This window comes from Pagrus pagrus (assembly GCF_965226575.1).
Source record: "Pagrus pagrus genome assembly, chromosome: 6".
NCBI classification, from domain to species: Eukaryota; Metazoa; Chordata; class Actinopteri; order Spariformes; family Sparidae; genus Pagrus; species Pagrus pagrus.
Window position 1 is genome coordinate 6,572,154 of NC_140190.1, and position 27,779 is coordinate 6,599,932.

The 27,779-nt window shown below is 42.9% G+C and overlaps 1 protein-coding gene across 1 annotated transcript in view; it reads right to left on the bottom strand.

Moving 5' to 3' along the window:
* Positions 1 to 27,779, bottom strand: part of atp10a (ATPase phospholipid transporting 10A) — a 34,085-nt gene that overhangs the window by 5,266 nt on the left and 1,040 nt on the right. The window contains exons 2-19 of the mRNA XM_084355183.1: positions 24,083 to 24,287; positions 22,926 to 23,011; positions 19,879 to 19,985; positions 19,644 to 19,775; positions 19,358 to 19,488; positions 18,007 to 18,259; positions 17,687 to 17,904; positions 17,400 to 17,594; positions 14,767 to 15,325; positions 8,791 to 8,894; positions 7,987 to 8,113; positions 7,609 to 7,793; positions 6,467 to 6,830; positions 3,082 to 3,158; positions 1,700 to 1,825; positions 1,356 to 1,556; positions 547 to 627; positions 302 to 406 (exon numbers count right to left, since the gene is read on the bottom strand). Coding sequence (XP_084211309.1) covers positions 302 to 406; positions 547 to 627; positions 1,356 to 1,556; positions 1,700 to 1,825; positions 3,082 to 3,158; positions 6,467 to 6,830; positions 7,609 to 7,793; positions 7,987 to 8,113; positions 8,791 to 8,894; positions 14,767 to 15,325; positions 17,400 to 17,594; positions 17,687 to 17,904; positions 18,007 to 18,259; positions 19,358 to 19,488; positions 19,644 to 19,775; positions 19,879 to 19,985; positions 22,926 to 23,011; positions 24,083 to 24,287 — 3,256 coding nt within the window. The remainder of the gene's footprint in view (positions 1 to 301; positions 407 to 546; positions 628 to 1,355; positions 1,557 to 1,699; positions 1,826 to 3,081; positions 3,159 to 6,466; positions 6,831 to 7,608; positions 7,794 to 7,986; positions 8,114 to 8,790; positions 8,895 to 14,766; positions 15,326 to 17,399; positions 17,595 to 17,686; positions 17,905 to 18,006; positions 18,260 to 19,357; positions 19,489 to 19,643; positions 19,776 to 19,878; positions 19,986 to 22,925; positions 23,012 to 24,082; positions 24,288 to 27,779) is intronic.

Sequence of the window (27,779 nt, forward strand, 5' to 3'; positions counted from 1 at the left end):
CGAGACAGGGAGGGAACGTGGGAGGAAGATAAACAGGTATTTTGGCGCTCGGTTGCAGTGTGAAGTGGTGCTGTGCTGTGCTGTGGTGGAGCCAGTTTGCAGCGGGAAGGAGGCAGAAGTGCTGTCAAGCTGATATACTGTATGGGCTCTGATGCTGCAGAGCTTTCTGGTTCAATCTAATCAGCTGGAGTTAAATAGCCATGTGCCTGTCAGCTTTTACACCAGAGCTTTCCACAAAGCCAAGATGCTGATCTGAGAGAGGAAAAGCAGCACTGAGAAAAAGAGATCTTAGGTTGCTTACCCAGGTTTTGGTCTCAATGCCCAAGTGCACCAGAATGGTGAATAAAGCGAGAGTAGTGATGGGAGTTCCCCATGTAAACAGATCCACGTCAGAGTCAGCGTAGGCCTGGGGGGGAGAAGAAGAAGAAGGAGGAGAAGAAGGAGGACGGGAGGAGACGGAGTTAAAAGAGCGGAAATTATGAGTAAGAGCAACAACAAGGAATTACTGAGCGAGGACGAGCTGATGGAAATTAAAAGCAGACTCACGAAGTAAGGAATGAAGAAGCAGACCAGACTTTGGTAGAAGGCATCGATCATGTTCATCCAGAACATATATGGCTTATATTCCTGCAAGATAGAAACACAGATTTACAGTCATGAGGCTCGTCGATACGACCGAGCAGACTCTCATCACTAATGACTGACAACATACACTCAACACGCTTAATGATACAGATGCATTTCATTTATCAGGGAAGATATTAATGTGTATACATGAATACTTATCCATCCAAGAAAGACAGTCTACAGCCGTGCTAGCAGATGTGTGAGGCCGCTACACACAGTGGTGCTTTAAGCTAAACGCTAACATTATCATGTTGACATGCTCGATATGACAATGCTAACAAGCTGATGTTAACGTTTACCATGTTCACCATCTTATCTGATGTGTTAGCATGCTAATATATGCTCATTAGCATGAAACTCAAGGCATCAAAGCATTGCTGTGGCTGATGGGCAGCCATTAGTTTTGCAGGTATTCAGCTATAAATCAACAGTTTGCTTTGTATATATTATTAATAGTTTACCTTTTTTTTGGTATATAGTGTTTCTATCTTTTAAAGACCATTTGGATGATCACAGAAGCGTTTTTAACTAGCGAGGTTAGCCTGTCAGCTAGCCTAGCTGGCTTCCTGAAAAGCTTTGCATATTCACATAGTAGTAGAACCGTTCACCCTTCTCTCTGATTTGTGATTTAAATCTTTTATCCAGAATCGAGGTCAGAGCTTTACTTCTTGCTTTCACAAAACGGTGTACATTAAAAGAAGAGGGACAAATGAACAAGGAGACCGGACCTCGGAGTTCTGGCCGTTCACATAGAGCTGAGGTAGTTGCTGGAGAGTCTCTGCTGACACGTCCTTGTCCAGCGTGCCAGTGATGAGTTGTGGGAAGGCGGAGAACATCAGGTTGAAGAAGATAAGATACCACTGGTCAATCATGGCTGAACCTGAGAATCCACAGTAGAACTGATACCAGAAGATGAGCGCCACAAACATCTGTGGGAAAGAAAGATAACCAGGATGAGTTCACAGGAGGAGGCAGGACAGAAAGGTGAGAACACATCACTTCCATATTTGTTGACTGATCTGGTGTCTGCACAAATGTAAGAAGGGTTTATACAGAGGTGAGAGCGTCTTACAGCATTCTTGTAGAAGAAATAGAGAATCATGTTGGCCAGTCGGGAGTAGCACCAGTGTCCGTGGACCAGCAGGAGCTTCTGGAGATACCGGAAACGTGGGAGAGCAAAGTCACTCGCCATCACCGCCTGTAAAACACCAGAAAGGACCCGACATTCAGTCTCTCTCCTCTACACCATCACACGTTATCAGGAAATGACTGCAGGAAATGGCTGGCTCTGCTTCACTCGCCTGCGTCTTCCTTAATGAGTCTTTCCAAAGCAATAACCCTTAAACGAGGTTTTCAACCTTTTGGGATTTATCTTTACAATGGCGGGAATCTGTCAGTCTCATCCATCAACATCTTAACACAAAACCGTCCCTGGAGTCCAGCCGGGTTTATAACTTACAATTTAAATGGCACTTCTAACCCTTTATGACACATCTCACCTGTCAACAGTATTTGTCAACAAGAAAAACAACAGCGGATGCCTCGTTGTGCAGCAATTAAGGTTTCTGCTGCGCTCTAATAACGGCCCGGTAACGACTACACGGGGAGTGCGCCCCTGATAGAAGAAAGGCGTGTTAATCATAATGCAGCGTGTGCTGGAAGTGTGTGCGTGCTTCGGTATCCCGAGGAGTGACCGCTGTCTCATTAAGAGCGAAGTTGATTAACGATGATTAATCTCGCGGCCCGTTTAAGGACAGGATACTGAGACTTTAACAGATGTGCTACACAGCAGCGCGCCTCCGAAGCCTCCACTGGAACTTAATTGGGAATCTCCATCATTGCTGTGCAAGATCACCTTTCTGGAACAGGGTGCTTTAGTGAAATGAGCAGAGGGAGGAGGAGGAGGGTCAACTTAGCCTTTTATTTATTTCATTTTTTTACATGCTATTGCCCGCTGCCTCAGCTGTGGCATTGGTTATGACCTTAGAGCGAGGGAGAGAAGCCGGTGCTGATGGAGTCCAGACTAAAGCACCCGTAAAGTCTCCTGCTTCACTGCAGAAACGCAGCTTCCTTTCTAGGTAACACACAGGTTTCTGATATGACATGTACTTAAAGGAGCACTGTGTAGTTTTAAAGAAGCAATTCAAAGTCAGAATTGAGGTTATAATTGAGGTAATAATTGAGGTAATAACACAAACTCCATGACTGAACAAACAAGCTGTTCGCAGAGGAAACACTGACCAGAACACTGTTTGAAGCGAGAAAGGTGGCAGGGTTCGCCACATATAAACAAAGTAAAACAGTATGAAGCTGTGTTGTCCTTTAAGGTCAGTTTTTTAATTCAGTCATGAAAACAAAGAGAGTTTTTTTTTTTCATGTCGCCCTACAGTCTCATCCATCTCTCTTCATTCGTCCCTCCCCTTCCTGTTTGGCCACGCCCATGTTTGTCCTCACCTGCATGCCCTCCTGTCCAGAGATGCCCACGCCAACGTCCGCTACCTGGATCATGCTGACATCATTGGCCCCATCACCTGAGAGTAATGCAGAGAGAGGAAACAGTCAGAACAGGAAACTGAACACTTGAGCCTGGAGAGAAAACAACTTATATCTAAGCATTTATTATTTGCTGCTTCTTCTCCTGCTGACGAGCAGCCTTCTTGTTTTTCCCTCCACTTTGAGAGCTGTGGATGGTTGTTTTTTGTCACCGCAGGTGGTGGAGTGGGAGATGAAGTGTTGGTGGGCAGAGAGGGTTTTGTTGTCAAAATAGTAAACACGACTGGAGCTGCAGCGTCGGCTGAATGTGAGAGGTAGGTGGTGATGAGTGCTCAAACAGAGGTTTCCAGTTTGTGTTAGCTGGCTAATAATGTTCCAGCATGATATTACATTTCTAAAGAGCTACAGTACGACATACACACTTATTCTTATCCAGTGAAAATACTAAGCTTTAAAGCTCTAAGGGTGACACAGTAGTAGTTGAAATGAGCTTCCTGTACTAATTTGTGCAATATTATTATTAAATTAAAGGTGCAATACGTAAGAATTTTAGTTAAAAATAAATAAATCGCAAATTATCAACAGAATGTGAAGAACAGATTTAAACAGCTAATGTTAGCTGGAGCAGCTAACTGTCTCCTCACTTTTAATGTTCACGAGCTCACAAGGCAGTCCAGCTAGCTAGCCGGTTAGCTATGTAGCATGCACAGGGTTTTTCAGCTAAATCATAGAAAATGTTAGTTACTGTGGTTGTGCCTGGTTTATTTACAACAACCTGCTGATTTACAGTTAGTAACAGTTAGTTTGACACAATTGTTGTTCAAGCTAACAGTAGCTTACTTGCTAAATTTGGTAGCAGCTAGCTAAGAGGCTGAAGGTACATGTCATGAAAGGTCAAGGGCCATTTTGAAATGAAATTCCCTCCCCCTCCAGTTTCCACCAGGGGACCTTACTTTGAAAAAGAAAAGATTAATGGTGGTTGAAGGTGAGAGACGAACAATTTTTTAACCTGTTTGAACTGTACCATGAATTACATGCATGATTTTTGTTTTTTATATTTATTTAATCACTATTGATGTGCATTAACAACAATAGATTGTACATCCAGTCTATATTATATTCACAGTCATTGCACACACTAAATAATTTCAGTTGCTGCAGTAGAAAGATAATAAACAACAGTGTGTGTGAGGTACAATATAATTTACATATAGACTACAGAAGGTGGAGGCTCCACTCTTGTTAGCTGTATGTCAGCAGATCAGGTTGTTGTAATAGTGAAGCTCTAATATCTATCACCACTCTAATCTTATTATCATCTGGTGTCCCCACAGAGATGTGAAATAAAAGAGTGTTTCCTCCACATTACTGCGAACATAGCAATGACGGAAAAACTGCTTGGTTGGCAGAAGTGTGATCCTCCAGAGAGCAGCAGGAACAAATAAATGATAAACAGGGAAAAGACAGAAGTCATAAGTCACGCTGACATCCTTCATGTCACCTCCGTTACGCTACAGCTTCATTAAGCCAAAGTGTTTAATTACTAAGGTGCCTTAAAAATAACATTGTTTTGACTCAGTGGTCACAGCGAGGGTGCTGAAGGTGCGTATGATGAGTGTGCACTTCTTTCTGAACTTCAAAGTCGACTCATATCGACGCCGAAGCAGAAGACGACCCTGGAGCTTCACCACGTCTGTGTTACAGTTTAAACCATCGGTGTTCAGGATAATACGGACACGATGGAGGAAGATACACTCATTAGTGAACAGGAAAAGATCTTCATGATGCTGGAAGAGTTCGTTTAAGTTTGCCTCTATATGAATAAAAGCTGGTGGAGGGTTATTTAAAGGGTAACTCCACCAATTTTACACATGAAACTGTGTTTACAGGTCTTGTGAGAAAAGAAGTATGAAGCCTTTTGTGGCTCCAGAGGAAGCTGCATGTTATCTGGTAAACTGCCTCAAGTGATGTCATGTTGCATTGTGGGTAATGTATGCACCAGGTTTTGAAAAAGAAGAAGAATGTGTGGGATAGAAGAGGCGATATCTCTGGTTCTGCTGTATCGAGTTTAATCATTTGGTTTTTAAACTGTCCATCAGTGGACTGCTCTTCAAGACCTAGAGCCTACATTACCCACAATGCAATGTAGACGCTGAGTGACATCACTGGAGGCAGTTTATCAGATTACATGCAGCCACAAAAAAGCTTTATACTACTTTTTACATATAAGCACCAGTAATCCTATAGACCTATAAACGCACTTTAATGTGGGGAATTGGTGGAGTTTAACGAGGTTACCCTTTAACAGTGATTTAACAGTCATTTTGACGTTATAATCTGTAAACTCGTTCATTTTGGTCTGTTCTGGAGAGGGATCCCTCCTTTGTGGCTCTTTTTGAAGGGGCCAAACGCACTGACAGCGTCTGACTTTCATCTTTTGAAGCACAACTGTTTACAGAACAAGCATTAAAGTCAAAATAGGACCGCTTTTCTGCATCCGCCGTTGCCTTTTAGAGAAAGCTACAAGGAGAAAAAAAACAAAAAACGTAAGGAGAGAGCGAGATAGAGAGGGAGAGATATCACAGCTGAGGTGCTGCGCTCTATCTCTCATCAGCAAATTCACCAATGTAGCTATTGTGAACACTTCTCCCCGTCCCGTAGGAGACTGTCAGCACGATGTAAAGACAGAGGCGGACTTTTTGTTTTGGGTTTGACATGTTGCACGTGTTTGTGTATGTGTTGGGGGATCCTTGTCCCCAAATACTGCAGATTCTGTGGTGCTGGCATTTCAAATCTGACGCCTGCAGAGCGCCATGTGAGCATGAAAGGCGCGTCAGCTATTGCTTTCAGTGTGTGTGGGCCTCGAGGTTTTTATTTTTTTTGTGTAAGGACAGCAGGTGTCAGACACTGTACAGATTGTAAAGCACACAGAGGCAATGTGATTTGTAGCCAATACTAAATGTAAACCAAGAAGATGTAGTGGTGTAGAGGTTTTGTAAAATTCTGAATTAATTACATTTTTCCCAGGTTGGCAGCTGTGTCCTGGGGCTCAGGCGTGTTTGAATCTGTCTGGACGCTACTGGATGATAGCCTAAATGGTTGTCTACAGCTTTTAGTTTAGAAAAAATTAACACGAATGACTTTTAAAAAACTCCTGTGAACCTCATTTCTGATGTGTCTGACACCAAAAAGACATGAAGCGTCGCAGTGAAAACGTTACTCTTTAAAACAGTGATCACCACCGGCAGTCAAAGCTCATCCAAAGCATCCGGGTCAAGAGTTCAAATAAAAAAGGGGGTGTATGAATACAAATGTGTGTCACAGTGGATTATGAACTTGTACTTACCTATAGCTAGAGTCATGACCTTCAGCTTGTTCCGCACCAGTTTGACCACCATGCTCTTCTGCAGCGGCGTGGAGCGGCAGCAGAGCACCGAGCGGCAGCTACGAGCGACGGCCAGAAACTTATCCTCCAAACTCTTATCCAGGGCGTAGGCCAGAGTCCTCCCGTCAATTACCAGGCCCAGCCGGTGCACCGTGAAGGGAGCGGTGGCGTGGGAGGACGAGTGGGAGGACGGAGATGAGGACGAATAGATCTCGAAGGGGGCGAAGCTACCGTGGAAGGCCTTCGTGGCTTGTTCTGTAGAGCTGCAGAGGAATTTGGCCTGGATGTAGTGCAGACTCTCCTCCAGCAACAACGCGCATGCCTCCTGGTTCAGAGACAGGCACAGAGTGGGCTGGAGTTCAGGATCAGATCGCTAAGTTGTTTAATATCACATCGTCTGAGCTGCTTCACATCTGGCAAACAGATGCTTCAAACACAGCGTTCGTCCTCAGATAACCTTCACAAAGGTGGTGTTTTCAACGAGGAGGAGGAAAACATGTTAAAGGAATAGTTTGACATTTGATACCACCTTAATGTCTGGACTGGACTGGAAACAGCTGTTCTGGTGGATTTTCTAAAATGTTTAACTATTACTTTAGTAATTTATACATTATACAGTTTGTATAAGCCATCTTTTTATTTACCATATATATATTTATATGATATGGGACTATATATTGTCACCAGCCCGATTACCATATATCATTACCAACATAGTTTAGCTTGTTAGCATTCCAACATTTGTCAAATAGCACTTAACACATAAACCAGAAGTACTGGATGCTAGAGGAAAGGATAGGATCACCGAAACTGTTCCAGATTTAATGGCAATCCATCTGGTAGCTTATTACCATCATCAGAACAGTGTTTTTCAATCCTGGTCCTGGGACCTGATGTTTCTCTGCTCCAGCCCACCTGATTCAAATGATCAGCTGAAGCCTGATAATGACCACTTCATTTGAATCAGATGTGTTGGAGCAGGGAAACATCTAACACATGCAGGGCAGGACTGGAAAAAAACTGCACAAGAGCAAAGGCGCTAGCATGGCTAAAAACATGCTCTCTTTAAATTTCTTTTTGAAACACTGGCTTCCACCGCTCACCTGAGAATCAGCGTTCAGTGTCAGGATCTCCTCCTCAGGGTCCAGCAGCTTGCAGGCGTACGCGATATTGACAGCCGTCTCCTGTTTGTCGCCCGTCAGCACCCATATCTGCAGGCCGGCCTTCCGCAGGGAAGCGATGGTTTCAGGCACACCATCCTGCAGCCGGTCCTCGATGCCTGTCGCTCCTACGGGTGAAGGATCATGACGGTGACACACACTCCTTTATCCACACAACATCTTATCAACTTTATCGTCTCATACGATGTACGGTGAAATCGTTCTCTGCATTTAACCCTTCACAAGTATTAGGAGCAGTTAGTTTGCAAACTCCACAGAGAAAGGCTGTAAAATAAATAAATAAATGAAATAAACAGTTACCCAGAAGCTGGAGGTTTGTCTCCAGTCGCAGGGCCGACTCGAACAGCAGCTCCTCTCTGCCCTGGATGGCCGTCTCAGCCTCCAGGTGGCGCTGCAGCCAGCAGGCGTACTGCTCCTTGCTCAGAATCTGACACACACACACAGAAAGAGAAAAACTTTCATTGACTGTTAATGTCCAAACAAACTCTCTTTGTTTTCATGACAGAATAAACAGGCTGACCTTAAACGACGACACAGTTTCATACTGTTTTAATTTGTTTATATGTGGCGGACCCTGCCACCTTTCTAGCTTCAAACAGTGTTCTGGGACCTTATTTTCCTCTGAGAACAGCTTGTTTACTCATTTCTGAGTTTGTATTATGCCCTCATTAATGTTGTAAATATTAAAATTCTGTGTTTGAATTTCTTCTCCAAAACTACACAGCGCCCCTTTAAAGCATTAGAGGAAATGTAAGAGTGGAGCGGCTCCTTTCGGCTACATGGCAGAGGAGGATCCACAGGAGAATGTGAGACCTTGAGAAGGTGTTTTTATCACATCGCTTTGGTGACAGGCTTTTGCACAAGCAGGGATATAATGAGCCCGGCTTGCGAGAGCATAAATTAACAGCCTGAGAAAGTGGCACAGATTGCAGCTGAGTCACGAAGAATGTCACTTTAGAGCGGCCGGTCCATGTGATCATCTGCGCCGGGCTAGAAACACAGCCAACTGCCACTGAGACACATCATCTCCAACTTCTAAAGCCGTTTATTGAGAGAGAGGGCACTTGTCCAGCACTTCTTAAGACATTGATGGATCCCCGTTACCTTTTTTGCAATGCACAGTGTGCGAAGGCCATCTGCAGCGTACAGGTTCAGGTAGTTTTGGGTCCGGTTGACAATCTTTTTCTGGCGTTTCCCTTTGGAGCTTCCTTAAAAAGAATAAAGGACAGAAGAATGAAGATTAAATATCCTTAAATTGGTGGAAATTGGTTCAGCATTTTGGTTCCAGATTGCCACAGGCTTCTTCCAAGAGGCACATGAAAGCCATCTGTGTTCACACCTAAATTAACCATGTATGCTGCGCCTCGATATATTTCAACAAGTGTTCATATTAGTCACCGAGCTGCGTCTGGACTATACTGAGCAAAAATGTGATGAAAAATTAGAGTAATCAATATCGATCACCTGTCCTAATGATCTTATTGTGACTGAATAGTACATGTTGTTTTTTTGAAGATGTTTTGAATCATCATGTTTTGTGATGGAGCCTTCATTAAGCGTCTCTCCGGCGCAGCATCTTGGACATCTTTTTGGCAGAGGGACAGTGCACAAACAGATTGGCTTTATCAGTCTCCTGACACAGATGCACCAGCCAACCAGCCTCTGATCGCCAGCCTTGTAAATCTCACTAATAACACAACAGCTTGGCAGGCATGGCTACACACACATGCACAAATTATTTTTTACTGAAAAGAACAAATTAACACAAAGCTGTCAATAAGGGCTGATCGTTTGCTTTGATCATCTCATGTAGAAGTGAGATGTAAGACATTTTTTTAACTTTGGTTGTGAAAAATCATTATTTCCAAGGACAGCAGGACTTTTTTCCCGTTTGACAAATAGCTGCGAGGAACCAGACGACCTCCCTGACGCAGGTGAAACTTTGTTTTTTAACAATGTTTATTTTCCACCAAAGGATTCGTGTCCCAGCTGTTAAAGTTTCCTTGAGGAGTTTTTTGGCCACTACAAGTTTTTTTTAATGTGTGGCTGCCTGTTTGTATCCACACAGTAACATCATCCACATTTCAGCCCTGCGAATGTTTTATGAGGAAGGAAATGCATTCATCACATTTGTTAAGACTTCAAGGACACACACAATGAGTCTTATTGAGTAACACTGAACGCTAAACAGAGAGTTTGTTATGAAGAAAGCTCCGCGGGGCACCTTCACACCTACAAACACTGTTTTCTTTGGCCACGGTGGAAACGGGCTGTAAACACAACACTGACATATTATCACCTTTTCAGTTGCTATGGCTAACGTGTTAGCAAACAGTCAAGTCCAATATTATCTCCTTTTAGCTCTTTATTATTCCACACCCACTCCTGAGGGACAGATCTGGCTCTTTAGCAGCTAAATGCTCCTTTATTCCAACCAGCTAGTTGCTAACTGTGCCTACGGTCTACAATTTGGTCCTGGGCAGTAGCATCTGTGCTACTTCTAGGGTCAAAAACAGCTGGCAGTGGCATGAGAGTGGTGAAAGTGATTCAAAACAGCAAAGTTGTGGGCTGGAAAACCGAAACAATGAGCTAAAAGACGCTTAAATGTTATTTTTAGACTTGAGCTGAACTACAGCGTTAAGAAAAAGATCTGTGGGTTTATAACGTTGACTGCCCCTTTTCATATTACACACAGTCATTTAATCTGCTATTAATATAAAAATATTGATTATAGCAGCTTCAGTAATAATGATAATTAGTCCCAAAACCTTTTCTGGGGCTTCAAAGCTTCAGTGAGAATCCCCTGCAGATACTCAAAGCTTTGACATCTGAACCTGAGGTCATTATTTACCCGTCTACTAATACGTTTACTGCATACTGTGTATACCTACATACATACACTTCAGCCACAACATTAAAACCAACGACACATGAAGTGAATTGCATCGATCATCTCGTTGCAATCGACGGTTGTCAAGGGAAACCATGAATTGGCATCCCTGTGACACACCGTCTGAACACTACCGCAGACCATACACCCGCTCATAGCAACGGCCCTCACTGATGGCGGTGTACGTAGGTCACAAGACTACTTAAACGAAACAGAGGAGCTCCATTTGTTGCTTTCTTTATCGGTCTGTGGCCTCTTTAGCACAACTTCACTTCTCTTTCCCTCAAAAAACTGATCTGGGTGTTGATTATCAGGATGAAAAACATGTAAATTGTGTTTTAAGGTGGAATTTAAAGGTGGAGACTGGAGTTACGCAATGACACAGTGGCACTTCTAAGCCTGGAGGGTCTGCAGTCTACCTCCATGTGCACTGTTATTACAGTGACACTGAACAACTCCCTGGTCGCCTGAATGGAGCCATTATGGAGGTCTGTGTTATGAGGAGGCCCAACTCACGCTGCTGCACTCCAATTGGCCGGTTTTGACCCAATGGTAAAACAAAGTAGTGAGTTGTCTGCGTGAAGACACACCCTGTCAGCCATTAAAGCGGCTGAACTGAGACACGTGGTGGAGGACGGGCGGGGGTGTGTGTGACAACTGTCCCGATGGAGTCTCTCTCCTCCAGCGAGCAGCGGCGGCGCTCTGTGAATTTTAAGTGAGTGAAAAACTTCTGAAAAAGTGTGCCAACTCACGACATCGCTCTATAGAGGGCATTAAAGATGATGAACAATCAGCACAGCCCAACTCCTAAACGCAGAGGAACCGGCCTGGTGGTCATTAATGGAAAATCAATACAATGCATCATATTGTAATTCAGAATTCCTCCAAAGAATAGGACCGAACGTCATCGAGAAAACATGCCAAAACAAGATGGGAGTGCTCTCCTCCATTTATGCGTGGCAGTTAAAAAGTCGTCGGAGGATAATTTAACGGGAAACCATCTCTCTGTGAAGCTGAGCTGCCTCGTAGAGAGGAAGTGCCTAATGAACAGGAGGGAGCCACTAACAGACAGATTACATAAACGAGTTACCCACTCGACATGCCGGCACGCTTTTAACTGAAGGTAGTCAGGATGAGTTGCTGCACAGGTTAGGTCAGCACATCTAAAACGTAAACATGTGAAGCATATACAGCCAGTTTATGGAGGTTTTACACACTAAATAATCAAGGCCTGTGTATCAGGAAGAGACACATTCAGATTTCTTAAAAATGTACTCCATTTGATTTAGCAGGACACCTCCATAAAATATAGGGACATGGGAGAAACAGATTTTTCTTAAAATAGCAAAACTGATGCAGGAGAGAAACCTGCAGTCTCTACTTTACATATCTTTAGTTCAGTTTATTTGGTTCAGACCAAGAAAAACGTCATATTCACACTGACATATTACAAAAAAATCAAGAGCAGTCATCATGAAGTCCGACTGGAGGGTTTTGGTAGCTGTCATCCTGCATTATCAGGACCCACATAAGGAAAATCTAATTCCTGTGACTTGCAGCAGGTTATTTAGCACCTCACTGTTCTCTGAGGTCATAATGAGCTCATGAAGAAATAACTTGATCATGAGCATTATTAGAACGCTGGATCTAATATAATATAATATAATATAATATAATATAATATAATATAATATAATATAATATAATATAATAGGAAGGTGACAGACAGGTTTATATTTAGATAGGAACGAGACAAAAAGGACCATCATTTTAGATTGTGATAGTTACTGTGTGGTTAGCAAATCAACTCTCATGAATAAAGCCTAAAGGTCACATGACCAGACATGGAGTTCACTCCTGTACAAGTCCATGATGTGCAGGTGGGTTTAAAAGTAGTTGATACCTAATAAAAATGACACGTTGTAAACTATTTTAAGTGGACTTTAGCTCCCTCTTATAAGCATTTACACGGTGTCGAGTGGTTTATCCGGGACTCTTATTCTGAAAGGTAAAAAAATGGAAGGAGTCTGTCTGCAATGTGCTGCAAATGGCATGTGAGTGGAATAAAAAAATTGCTGCTCTGATTCAGACAACCGATCCTTCTTCTCAAAGTAAATGTGCAATTCATAACCCTCTGCTACGATGTTTTACTTTCCAAAAAATAAAACAGGTGCAACAGATCACAACACATCCTGTCATCAACTCGAGTAATGTGCCCGTCTGTGCTCCGCTCCGTATCTGTCTGCACCGGAGAGGAGAAAGGTGTTAGAGAAAACACGACTGTGAATGACGGCAAAACTGCGGGAAAGACTCTCTAGCTGACCTGAAAATGAAACGAGTGCACATATCTTGGGTAAATACCATAAAATATTCAGTTTCTCTCAGTTCAGGCTGGAGGCCCTATTGGGGGCCTGTGTGTAAATGTGACCGGCACTGAATATGATATACTGTATCTGACACCGAAGCGGTCGCTCGCCAGTCATTTGGTGCATATTAAAATCACTAAAATACACAACTATTATCACAACAAGACCAAAGCCTCCCTTTACAATTGCTCTCAGGCTGCTGCTTTAACTCCACATGCCAGTGAGTAACTCAGGCTCAAGCCCAAAGCTCCTTTGCAGAAGCCACAGACGACATAATATATTTATATTACATTATATTATTAACTGCTTTTACAGGCTGAGCAGAACTCCTAATGACAAGACTTAACGTGTAAAAGCAGTGGAGTGGCCCTTAAAAAGGTCCCATGTTCATTGTCTTCTCTGATTATAAAGCAGATGTAGGTGTTTTCAAGTATCAAAACTCACAATCCACAGAGAAACGCACACAGCTTGTGTGTTTTGTCGAGCCTTTTAGTTTGCGGGGCTGAAACAGTCCTCGCTAAGCACCCCTGGACAGATGTCTGGTGACTGTGTACAAAGCATTAGTGAAAAGTGCCTGTGTGGCTCTTTGTGTGCCTGGAATACTAACAACCTGGTTACACCTTTGCCATTAGGAGAACTTGAGGAGTGTGGAACAAGGTTTCAAGATCAAGAGGGGGGAAAAAAATATACGAGGAAGCTTTTTTTTTTTTTTTAAAGGCACAAGTCAGGACGCATCGAGGGCTGCAGCAGTGAGTTGCTCTAAAAATATAAGTTCTTACGTAACATGTTAGCTTATAGGTTTACATCAGTGGAAAGACTGAAGGTCTGAACACTCCTCAGACACACTGAGGATGCATTTGAGATCTGATCACTCCGTTGAACTAAACCGCAATATCCCCAGACTCCCTTAACAAACTGCGTGATTTTAAGAGTTGTTGAAAGTGTAGAAACGTATGGAACTATGTGAAACAACTGAGACACATTATTAATCATTGGCACCTTCTTGCAAACTCGACATTAAATACATAATTTAAGATGTTTCTATTGTTGTAAATAGTGTCAGCATGGCTCGGCATCGCTATAAAATCCTGTCTGTTGTCAAGTCTAAAATGCGGCGTGTCCGTTTCCGTGTCTGAAGTGTGTCGTAGCTTCCAACAGCTGTTTGAAGGCACTGTTTTAAATGACCAATTTTAATGGAGAATATAATATTTTGACGGTAAACGTGTCACATTTTACAAATGCAGTAAACAGTGACTAATAAAGGTTACCTATTTGACGCAGATGGATAATGTCCCCAGACTCCATTAAAAAAACGCTAGATTTTGAGACTTGTTGCGTTCAGAGAAACTTTATAACTATGTGAAACACTGTTTTCAAGAAATTCTTAACTATCTGGGGCTTCTTCTTAATCTGGCAAATGTCACACATGAAGATATTTCTGTCTCTGTTTGCTCCAGTGATGTTGGATCACTCCGGACAGATGGTAAAACAGCCTCACAGAGCTCCTCCCTGCTCAGGCATGTTAGTCCACAGACACTAATCTATCATTTGGGATTGACCTGGGTGAAGTGAAAATATTCTTAATTTGCCAACATGTCCAGTGAAGATTACACTGAATGATTTGCAGCCAGTCCACACCCACGATTGATCACTTCTGGTGTGCAGACATGATACAGCACCCCCACTCCAAACCCCATCATAAGACCATGTTGACAGCAGGATCATCGTTAATCACGTGTGAGTGTGCCGCCACTTAATTCACCTTCATGTTATGATACATTCTGAAAATGATTTAAAATAACAGTATAGATGAGTGTTTCCTACCTGTGTCGGGGGGTCTGATGAGGTCCATGATGACAGAGTCCGCTCCTTTAGTATACACGGTGATCTGATCCGTCAGAGGGTGTCTAACCACCACAGACATGCGCTTCCTGGTGGAGTCAAAGCCCAGAGTGTGCAACAACTCGAAGCTCAACTTCCCCAGGTGTGGCAGCTCCACGGTCACCTGGTCTGGGAGGCGTCCGACGAGGGAGCACTTGTAGGCCCTGGCGGCGTAGACCAGCGCAGCCTCGTCGGGCGACTCAGCCTCGTAGCGCAGCTCGCCCTCCTCCAGGTTCCAGCCCTTCCCGTCGTAGCAGGGCGGGACGGGGCTGAAGGCGTGCTCCAGGCCTCTGTGCGGCTGCTCCTCGTCCAGTTTGGTGAGCGTGCTCTCCGCAGAGGGGGAGGACAGCATGCTGGAGCAGCCCTTGTTGGAGGAGCGGTTGGTGATGAGGCTGGAAGAGCTGCTGCTGTTGGAGCCCGAGGTCAGGCGGCTCGGGGTGAAGCGCTTGATGAAGGTCTCGATGGTTTTGACCGGGGACTTCAGCTCAAACCTCATACGGACCTGAAGGAAAGAAAACTGAGTCATTCATGTTGACAAGTGTTGACAAGGAGAGCGAAGCAGGTGCAAATCAGACAGTTGATAGAGGACTCAGTAATTCAGTATCAGTGCAATTAATTTGCTTTTTTTCGTGTGTTACTTTAGTTTTATTTTCTTCTTTAAAATGTAGCGCTCACTTTACATCAGCATCACTTCAAAGAGAGCATGATAAAAACCTGACTGGACAGTTGGCCTTCATTATTCACAGGATATTTTGTGCCTGGAGGCAAACAAAATTGTGGCAAGAGACAATCAACATTTACTTGTCAAATAAAACTTGTCAATTGCCTGTTTAAACACTGAAAGCTTAATTTATAGGGAACCAATGTAAATGCTGATGGTGCCGTTGGTCCATAGCTATTACACTGAGCCATCAAAATGTACTTATAATGATAAGTTAAAGCAAAACACTGCCAGTTTGAGAATGAACAAAAAAAAAACGCTTCTGGGACACGAGGTGAATTTTATGATCGTTACAGTTTTAAGATGCTTTTGAGAGACCCGGCCCGGCTCTAGTGGTACAGAAGTCTTCAGTACTGATGAAAATGCACCTCCTGGCTATTATCCTTCAGCCAATCCTTTATCCCAAGGTGGTGCAGTACAATAGCAGAGAGAGTGACTCACACTGAGGACTTCTGGCAGCAGGAGTTCTCACACACACAGATATAAATCATTCAGGTGCTGGGTGAGCCGCAAGGGCATCATAATAACAATGTGAACAATTACACCGGCCCAAAGGACAAAAAAAAACAGCACAAACAATAAGAGAAAACAGAGATTGTGTCAAAAGCAACGCTTCTGTGCGGTTTTACATTTCCTTCTATCTTATCAGATAACCTCAAAACAGAAACACACAGTTCATAAATAATGTGTCTCTTTTTACGCAGCTTAATCTGAGCAGGTTTGTTCCTGTGACTGGCACGACAGTGAGCTGGTGCACACAGTGTGTGGCGAGGAGAGGATGTCACCTCTGAACAGGACGACCACACCCAGGCTCACACAAAAAAACACTAAACAAAACACGGATACACAACTGCGACCGGACCGAGCACATCAAAGATCGCAGGCAGCGGAGCGGTGAAAGCTACGTGCCGAAAAGGAGACTTGGAGAGTTTTTTGGGAAGTTTTTGTGCTTTTGAGGCTGTTTTTGTAGGAAAAGTAGCCAAAAGAACAGGCAAAAGATGGAAACTACTCCCCGCGTTGTTCAAAAAAAGACAAACATTAAAAAGGTGCACCATAACAGAGGTGCTTGTGTTAGTGGCTTGGAAGGATATTAGAGGAGGTTTATCTGTGCTGGATCTTTATCATACCTTGGCTTTTTTCCTCCCGACCCTTCAGGCTTGTGACCACTTTAAACAAAGTCACGTCCACTTGTGTCTCTACAGTTATCAGCTGTGAACAGGTCAACAACAGGCTCAAGTGCCTTTCCCTTTCTTTCTCTTTCCTGTTCTTGTGCACTGATTCACTGAGCTCAACAGCCAATCAGAGCAGTTTCTGTCACTGATGGGGCTCCACAGCGACAAGGGCCGACAAGGCGCTGCAACAACTAGAGCAACTGACGTTCACTGGCAGCCCCAACGTGGTGGGTCAGGGCCCGACGGGTCGCTGTGTTGACAATGTATTTTTAATACCCTGCAGACAGAGCCAGGGACCTTTGCTGCATCTCTTTCATCTCTATTACTGTAAACATTTCTTTTATCTAGCTTATAAAGGCAAAACTACTCCCAAAATATTTCCTAAAATATTCCTGATTCTCCTTTTTGGTTGAAATTTTAATGACACAATGGGATGGTGAGAAAAAGCTGCTTTAAAAGGTGACAGGGTCATCCACACAAGTGAGAAAGGCACGAGAGCAAAACCAGAACCAGGAACTGAGAACATGTGACCTCCAAATATAGTTACACCAAAATCAATGTCATAAAGAACAACTATCTGACAGCCAATCTGACTGTCTCATTAATTTCTGAATAGTAAAAGTTAATCCCTTATTGACTGAGAGAAGCTTTCACTGGACAGATGTTGCTGAGGCGAGTTGTACCTTCTGTCTGGGCTGGTTGGGGGAGGACACCACCACCGTGTTGCAGATGGTGAGCGCGATGAAGAAATCAATGATGTCGGCGAGGTCAGAGGGCAGCTGCGACGTGGGCTGGCTGTGGAAGCGCATGAAGTCCATCTGACTGCTGCATTCATTGACTTTGTCTAGGAGCTGAGGGTCGGGGGTGATATCTTTCTCCTGCAGAACAGAGGAGGGTTTTATCAGTGGACAGCACACAACACAACACAGGAGTATGAGGACAGGGGGTGGTGGAGGTGAGCTGCACTGACCATGGGGCTGCTGAAGGCTGTGTGCTTGGACAGGATGCTGGCTCGCTTGGCCTCCGCTCTGCTGCCCGTCCTGCGGTGGGACTTTGTGCTCTGGGAGCGCAGCACCACCCGGGCGCTCTGGTGGCTGGTCACACTGTCCCGCCTGGGCAGGGTGCCACCGTGAGACGTGCACTCCTCCTCCTCTGAATCCATCTCCTGGTACATAGCAAGTCTTCTAGCTGGATAACACGCACACATCATTAAGAGTTACTTTAAAAAAGGCAATGACTGCTAACTGTTTATGTTGTTAGGGAGTGTGTGTGTGTCTGTGATTGTCTCACCATTGGCATCATGGGAGTACTCCACCCCTGCCACAGTGCAGCGGCGAAACACCATCTTGTTCTCCGTCAGCGTGCCTGTCTTGTCAGAGAAGATGTACTGCATCTGGCCGAGATCCTCAGTGATATTAAGAGCTCTGCACTGCAGGTGAGAGTCCGTCTCCTCGTCATACAGCTCCATGTCCTGATGGATGAAGTACACTTGGCAGATCTTGACAATCTCGATCGACACAAACAGGGAGATGGGTATCAGCACCTGGAGGGGGACGAAAGAAGATCGAGCTTGCTGTCAGTCTTTTCAGCCTCCTCTGTGCGAATTTTACAGCTCAGAAATCTTAGAGCGGTACATGTTTGTTGGCAAGTGAGCAGAAGTTGAAACAGAAGCTGAGTAATGGATAAACAGGTTGAATAACAGTAGATAGTTGGATAAAAGTAACTGTTAAACTAGTTAACTAAAAGTTATGGTTAAATGGCTAAAATAGCTAGCGAGCTTAAAATAATGATTAATGGTTAAAAATAGCTAGCGAGCTTAAAGGAATGGAAATAGTTAACAAAGTTACAGATATAACAGATAAACACTTTAAATAGTTAACTAAATGTATAAAACCAATGGTGTGTCAGTGAAGAGGTACTTGAGTTTAATGGACGGGTCTGTGGGGAATGTCTGACAAAAAAGTCGAGGAATAACAAATAATAAGTCTACTGGGTATATTTAATATGTTTGATTGTTTAAAAAATGTTGTTGTCCTCCCGAGTGAGACATTTCCAGGCACCATTTCAGGAAAGTAGTTCCGGAGAAATGACTCATAACTTTTGGGAGGGCGATCCTGTCTGCTCAGTCTCACTGTGACTGAATGCCAACAAAGTCATGTGTTTATTTGAAACTGTATCAAGCAATGTCTGGCCACACTGGTAGGTCTCCAACCTCAAACAGTTACTGTTTGTGCAGAGTAACCAAACTGTTATCTTCTCATTCATTTCAAACATTAGGAAATATCCGGTGAACGAGCTGCAACATGTGACACAGGACAGGGTGACATCTTCTCTGACATGTTTGGAAAAAAATCAAAATAAACAGATCAATAGCTGCCAGGTGGCACTTATTCCTTTTTTGATCCTGTATTATAAAGATTATTTTGCAGTGCTTTCTCACTGCTTTTCCAGATTAAATGTCAAGATCCAGATCTAGAGGTTACACATCCAGAGGAGCTGATACGACGACAGCCAAGGTTTTGATTTAAAGCAGAGCTTGTGAGCGGTGGGATAAAACGTTTTCAAACTCAGTGATACTGTGAGTCTTGTTTATGTCTTTATCTGTGCTTTTGATTCTTTTGAGCTTCTCTGTGTTTCGTACCTGGAAGACGATGATCAGAGTGAGGAACAGATAAATAGCGGACATGATAGGCGATAAGTCCGTCCCCTCTGGACTAAGAACGTCAAACACGGGCCTCTTATCTCCGTACTGAAACATCCACAGCCCGTGACCTGGAACGGCAACACCACAAGGTCAACTCATATAAACAACTGGAATGACAAGATATAAATAAAAAGGACCATAAACCAGATTCAAAGGGAGAATTTCTTTACTTTTTCACAATACATCTTGAGGAAATAAAGGTTTTAAAGGTGTTTTTACGCACCAACAGCAGCAAACAGGCACATGACCAGCAGGATGATGACACACCAGAACACATCTACATTCATCTGTCGCTCCAGTTTGCTGCGCTTGTAGCGCGGGCCGTTGTTGTTCAGCATGGCTTTGGTCTCATGACCTGCGAAACACACACACACACAGCGTGTTAGCAGCAGCTGGTCAGAGGTCAGTTATTGAGTGTGACAACTCACAGGAAAACACGGTTATTTTGGAGGGCTAACCTGCATAAATGACTATTCCCACAGCCTCCTCTGTGTTGCGGATGGTGCAGCCTCTCAGCAGCAGGTTTTCTTTGTAAAGTGCATCTCTCCGGCCACTTCGATGGATTCTGTCGGGGTCAGAAGATGAATAAAAATGACCATGAGTGCTTGTTCAGAATGTAAGCAAACAAAGGCAAAATGATCTCTTCACACTCGGGTGAAAAATACTGATGCTTCAGGAGAAATAAGAGTATCTCTCTGTGCCACAGCCCCACAGACAACATCAGTTTATTCTGCTGAGCGCCTCAATCGATCACGCTCTGAAGCATCATGGTCTTCCCTCACGAGGAGCCCTTATCTCAGCACAAAATCCCCTCTGATATAGAAGCACTGACTGTGCTACCGCGCCACACAAACCGGGCTTAAGAGTCAATCAGGCAATTCACTGCTTCATCACTGACCCTCAGATCTCACTTCACACTCAGATTTAAAGCTTGTCAGGCTCATCTAGAACGACGATGTCCGACAAAGACTGAATTCAGCTCACGGCTGGCGCAACGAGGAAGATCACCCCCCCCCTTGTAACTTAAAGTGAGATCCATGTTGATCTGTCAATAATAAGGGCAAATGTGCCTGTTGCAGAAGAAGGCTGAGCTTTTAATGTCAGCCTTAATCCCATTACTAAATCAAGGATTACAAGTGTGTTAGTTAAACAGCATTTACAACATTTAGCGCTTAACCATCTCTGTTGTAACCTCTCTCAAAGTCACGCAACAAGTCAGCATGTTTACCAACAGGAACGTTCATCCTTTGGCCTCTGACAGCAGGCCGACCGACACGTCACCAGCATCACAGATTAATAACAGTGTCCCTGAAGGGCCGAACAGTTCACACACACACACAGCTCATCCTAGTTCACAGCTCACACGCTCTTAAAGAAAGTGATAATGCTCGGAGACGAACAATGCTTTCTCTCCCAGAAAAGGTCGTGAGATTACACTTGGTGCACGTTGGCTGTAATGTAATAAAACACTGCTGAGACAACTGCCCCTGCCACTCCACCACCACCACCACCACCCCTCTCGACTCTGCCGCTGTGCCCTGTGCTCCACTGTAGCCTGGCAACTGAATACCTGCAGCATCTGGTCTCCTTCTGAGTAAAGACTGAATGTCATACTCATGTGGCTGTGGGTCAGTCCGGCCTCTTTACTGTACATTTCTCATCTTCGGCCTGCCGCAAACTTTTCCAACACGCCTCAGCGAGGAGACGCGATGAAAAAGGCAGAGTAGAGACACAGCAGGTCACGGAAAACTCTGACGTTAGCCGGGAGCTAACATGCTGCAACCCGCTGTTAACACGATCATGAAAAAAGGAATAGTTCAACATTTTGGGAAATGTGCTTGTCAGCTAGTCAATGAACCAATGTTACGTAGCAGCCAGTTAGCTTAGCTTAGCTTAGCAGAGACTGGGAACAGGGGGAAACAGCTAGCTTATCTCTTGTCAAAAGGAATTAAAATCTGCCTTCCAGAACCACTAAAGCTCACAGATTAAATGTTTCAGCGTAACTGTTTAAATAAAGGTGTAAAAAACGCCTTGCTTAGGTTTTACAAGGGCCGCTAGCAGCGACTTTCTGGAGACTTATCACCACCGAGCTGCCAAGTGAAAAAGTAGACATGAAAACCTATCACATTTAAGACTAAATCATCACACTGCATGCATCAACAAAACCACTTTCCACTGCTTTACTGAAGATGTAATGGCGTTAACTGACATTTCAGCAATTTGGTATTTAATCGCTTCAATGTTGAGGGACTCACAAGAGAGAGGTTAAAATCAAAGCTGTAGATCCAAACACATCCTGACTTTCAGGCCTCAGTATGGGTTAAAAACACACTGGATCCTACATTTCCCATAAAGCAACTTAACAGCATCTTTAATTAGTCCAAACCTTCCCCAATAAATGTCTTTCAAGCTCAACACCTCCACTTGTAACCTACATGTTTTAGTTGTAAATGTTCAGTCTCCAAAGCAAAGCCAAGACAACTTGGGTTACATCATCAGGGATATTTTCAGACTGGACTTTATGTCTGTTAGCTCGTCCAGAGCCACAGAAGATATGAAACAACTGTGTACTACAGGGTGAGTAGAGCTACTGCTGCTAACTGTGCAGTTAGTGGTCCAGATTGGGAGCTAAAGAGTGGTATTACAAGACAAGATGGGCTGGGGCTAGCTGGTTAGCATGCTAACTTCAGTAGATATCTCTAACATAGTGTTCAACCTGTTATTTCTTCCCATTGTGTTGCTAATTTCAGTTCATGTTTTAAAACATTTGAACCAAAGATTCTTACAAATACACATTTAAGACAGACACTTGCCAGCACGGTGGTTAGTCACTGTTAAATAAAATATCCACAAGCCAAACAGCAGTTGGCTTAACTGTGATTAATTAAAGGAAATGGACAAAAATACTACAACCGGCTGAATCATTGAGAGAAACTTGGACGAGCTCTCCTCCATTCTTATATCTGTCAAAAACACATCCTGCTACCTCTGAAAGTTCGACTGCAAACACAGACAAAAGGGAAGTAAAGGTGTAATAACAGGAAATCAGCTTAGAGAAGGGCAACTTGTTGTTGCTAAAACACTCAAGCTGGCTCTTGAACAGGTCCAGGAACTACAGCGTCAGTAATCAGGGTGCAGTAGGAGTAGCTGCTGCTGCTGCTGCTGCTGCTGCTTCAGTTTATTCTGGTCATGAGGAAGCACATGCATCTTCAAATGTGCATGGTCAAACGGGCAAAACCCTGCAACCGCATCCCAAGAAGGCAAATCGTAATCTGGACTTGGAAAAACTGTTCAAGTCATAATTATAAGTTGGAAACTCCTCCTGGCTTGTCAACAAACCGCAGTTTCACATTATTTCCATTCGGGAGCTTTAACATGACTCCAAAAATGCCACCGAGTTAATTTACAGTGAAATGAAAATGAAAGCTGAAACCTTTCATGTGACTTAACAAATAAGAAAAGTTGAGCATCTTTGGGTTAGGAAGAAGTGTTTCACAGTACTCACATGTAGCCTCTGAATCTGTTCAGGTCGTTGTTGGGCTTCTCACATTCAATGATGCTGTTGTACTTCAGTGGGTCGAAATCACAATCCTGCAAACAGACGACAAACAAGCTGATTATTCAGGCAGCAGCTGCAACTTTCAATAAAAAATGGACAGTATGCTGTTCAGTTTCACTTCACATATACAGTTAGGTATGTTCAAAACAGCATTGTGTGAATCAACACAAAAACATACACATTATTTAATTTATAACTGATAAAAGCAACCAAATCTTCCATTTTCTTCATACTGACGTGTTCCATATTATCACTCAATAAGTTATTAAATGATCAGCTGTTTATCAGGATTACCAGCTTTATATTTCTACACGTGTTGTCAAAAAATATTGATTTAACTAGACATATCAATGCTGCATATTTGAAACTGTTTCAATACTCATTTTCTGCAGTATCGATGCAGGCAGCACTTTCTCAGTCTTCCTATTCTGAAAGGATAAAAACTGTCTGCTGTTTTCAGCTACTAGCCAAGAAAAATTGTATCTCATTGTCATGTTACAGCCTTGTTATATTTATCTTTTAATAAAAACCTCAAATTTGATGTCCTGAATGTTGAAAATGGTTTTGAATATCAATATTTTTAGAAGAAAAATAGAAGACAAAACAAAATACTCTACTACTTAGTATAAATTATTGTCAACATTTAGCTCTGGTATAAAGCAACAAAAACATCAAGAAGTAAAAACTGACAATGATGTTTTAATTTCAATACTGTTAAGTAAGTAATATAAGTAATAATAAGTTTTTAGTTCCCTGTATGTTAGGTTACAGGTGCTTATCTGGTGCTGGTTGCAATATGTCCTGCTGGCCTAATCATATGTATATGTATATACATACATACATATTTATTAGTAGGAAGTGAGAGCTCTTTTGGGTTGTGCACATCAAGTTGCGAGTGAACGTGACAGTTGACAATAAAGCAGTTGTCCAACAACTTTAATTGTTTGTTTTCTTATCGTGTAACAGTGTATAAGTAACCTGCTTTCACCTCAGCAGCATGTAGAAACAGCTGGAGCTGCAGCTGATTTATCCAAAGTTTTGGACCCAGTGTATGACTAAAAATGACAGGATGGAAACAACAAGTAAAGGAGCAGCCGTCTCACCAGGTCGAAGAAGCTGCGGACGACCTGTCTCTGCTTGAGGTTGGTCTCCCCGTCCAGCGTGGCGGTCTCGATGTGGCACAGCCGGTCGGGGTCGCTGGAGCTCAGCAGCAGAACGTCGGCGGGGAGGATCTCGTTACATCGCAGCCTGATGAAGTCTCCCACCCGGACCTCCTTCCAGTACTTCTCCAAGTAGCGTCTCTCCGCTCTGCCAGAACAATGAGAAGGGCAAACGGGCTGAGTGTGAGCTGAGTGGTGGAAGATGCGGAGCCATTGTTTTCAATAATTGGTGGTTTCTATAAACGGAAGGTTTTTAGCTCGACTTCCATAAATCTGCACGGGACAGCAAATATGTTATGTATAAAAAAGCTGGTGTGACCAACTTTTAAATTCAGCCAAGCTAGAGATATATCTCTCAACATTTTCAGACGGTTAAACAAACATGATTCCACCACTAGGGAGGAAAAACACCACATGAAAAAAAAACATCTCACGAGTGTTTCCTCATTTTGGGTCATAACAACAGATGAGCTTGTGGTGTTACATGAGCATACTGTACATGATGTCACTACTCTGAGGAAAAGTTGCTGCATTCTCAACCATTAACACTCCCGGATGGACGAGACTTCACTACTGGGTTTCATTTCTGAACAATGACATTTTCCTGGTGCTAAATAATGCATATCACCAAGCTATAAACAACAGTCCAGAAGTGAAAGGAGAAAAAAAAAAAAAAACACTCAGTAACTTATTCATAGCAACCTACCCTCTGGCATTAATGACTCACATCCGAGTATATAAAATCATTCCTTTCCCTGAATGTTGTTGCTGAAGTGTGCAACGTGGTGTCAGCGTGGAAATCAGCCTTTTTCTCCACATACTTTATATTCCAGACCGGACAAACAGATGGCGAACAGAACTGAATCAAAAGAACAATGAAAAACTAAAAACTTATGTCACTGACATTTTTTCCCCCATGTCTGAAAATGGATCAATAGCCTGAGGCAACAAGTGACCCAGATGTGTAGAGTTTGCTATTGTCTCAGTCTCTTTTATATAAAAGGTCTATAAGACAGAAGATACCAAGTACACAACTAGTTCCCTACAGTGGTTCACTAAATAAATGGCTGTATGCAACAGTGAAAGACAATTATTTGGGGCCTGGGGTTTCAGTGTAGAGCTTCAGGAATTAGTAAAATTCTTGTTTTTGTCATTTTTTACACAAAACCACCGGACAGTTTGTGGCTCCAGCGTCTCAAAGTCGAGGGTTTTGCAGCCTCTCTTTGCCGTATCTAATAGTAAATTGATTATCTCTGGGTTTTTTAGATCGTTGGTGAAAACAGCACAAGTGATCTGAATATTTCACCTCCGGCTGTGGAAAACAAAAACAGGCCTTTTTTGTCTATTTTTCTGACATTTCTTATCCCAACAATCAAAAAAAATAATAGCTAAAATGAAACTACACAAGCATTCAGTAGAGTGCATACCTCCACCAAGGCCAAACAGTCCCTTTACGATCACCAGATTGACACATGAAAATGTACTCATTCATGAAAACCAGCTGCCTAAATACACCTGATTTACTTCATCAAGATCCATGCATTATTCCCTAAAAAACTGACATAAATGTCAAAAAAACCACCCTATCTCGTAATGATACAGAAAGAGATCCTGGATCCATCCCTTTATCTCGATCTGTACCAAAAGTTAATGAGGTCTATTTTGGGCTGGGACCCATCCTTCCTCCAAATTTTGTGGACATCTGTTCAGTAGTTTTAGTGTTATCAAGGTAACAAACCAACCAACGCAAATTTCAGGTACGGAGGGGCGACAAATATAACTGTTAAGTCCAACTTGACCGTTTTTTGGATGTGCAATCAAAATAGTGGCACTCTAGTTTGCCAATGATAATCACCAAAAACTATAACACAATGTATAAGATTTTTTTTCTTAAAAAAAACAAGATAAATTCCTCGAACTGCTGAAAAAATGCAAACAAACATGGAGCCTAGATTCCTCGTGGGTCAACAGGCATTTTATATGTGTGAAGCTAATTGAGCATGTGGTTTATATCATCTTTGACTCCACACTGTATTACATTTACATAACCCACTGTAACAATAACATACAAGTGTATCAATGAATACTATGTCTGTTGGAAATAACCCCTGAGCGCTCTTCTTACTGGGGATCCTGGTGGTCGCAGCCACAAACAAACACTTTCATGTGAAATGAGTGCAACAGTCCTGAATAGAGTAAAATTCACACAGCACCTTGAGATCCTCCTTTTTTTCCTTAAATGTACAATAAAGGCCACTGGAAATACTCTCACAAATTCAAAAACAGTGCTGCTCAGATGTGAAATCTATGTCCCATAAAACAACTCCAGCTAACAGAGGGGTGGAAAGATGGCCGACACACAACACTAATTAATCATCCACTTAAAGAAGCCAATATTTTAGCTTAGCAGGATGAGCTGTTGTGGTCAAAGTGGACATTCAGTGACCTGCAGTCCTGATCCTGGACAGCAGCAGCAGCGGATGTTGTTGTCACTGTGTAAAGCAGATTAAGAGCAAACTATTTACATTCCAGTAAACTCAATTTATTAGTGCAAAATATCTGATTTCACTGCGAACATCTACGTCTTTGTAGTCGCTCCAAAATCAACAATCAGGGATGAATCCTCGGAAGTAAATCAGTCATGATAAAACGTAGAGAAACATTTACCAGCACGTGGCCGTTTCCCTCCGTCAAACTTTGCAAATATTAGTGTTTCTGATAAAAGATGGAATTTATCATATCATAAATACAAGCTGTGTTAAGATGAGGTATGTTAGGTAAACCATTTAGACACGGATAAAAGCTCTCGAGGGAAAAAAAGTGATAGACTGAGTGTTTAAAGGGGCACTGCGTAGATTTAGGAAAGAAAATGTATGCAGAAGAGAAACAAATCGTTATTGACTGAAGTCCAAACAAACTAAATAAACAAACTATCTTCTTTTTCATGACTGAATAAACAAACTGACCTTAAAGGACAACACAGTTTCATACTGTTGTACTTTTGTTTACATGTGGCGGACCCTGCCATCTTTCTAGCGTCAAACCTTATTTTCCTCTGAGAAAAGCTTGTTTGCATTATTATCTCCTTAATATTGTAAACATTACAATTCTGAGTTTAAATTTCTTCTCCAAAACTACACAGCGCCCCTTCAACCTTGGGGAAAAATTAAATAACTACGCCGTGTGTGTGTGTGTAGTCCAGTCATTGGTTGCCAGGTTGGGAAAGAGGATGTTTCGCACAATATTGCCACAGCAGAAGAGAAAATTCAATTATGTCCAGCCCTTGACATAACAACGCGGGTCAGGACTCAGCTAAAAAAAAAAAAGAAAAAAAGAAAAAGTGTGGAGCCGCTACAACACTGAGCCTTTTGATGAGCATGAATTATGCTCTGTACATGCACCACAAGGCTGCTTTTCATCAGCAAAACACACTCCGCACACACACAGACGTGGATAAATAGTTAAGTCGCAGAGAAAAGCCTGTGAGGTTACATACTGACTCATGACTTACATTATAATGGCAGCACTGAGGCAACATCTGTATTGTTTAGGGTTGGAAAACAACCTCTCTGACAGACAGGAGCAGCAAAACAAGGAGGTTTGTCTGGACTTTTTTTTTTTTTTTTAAAGGATTTCCACG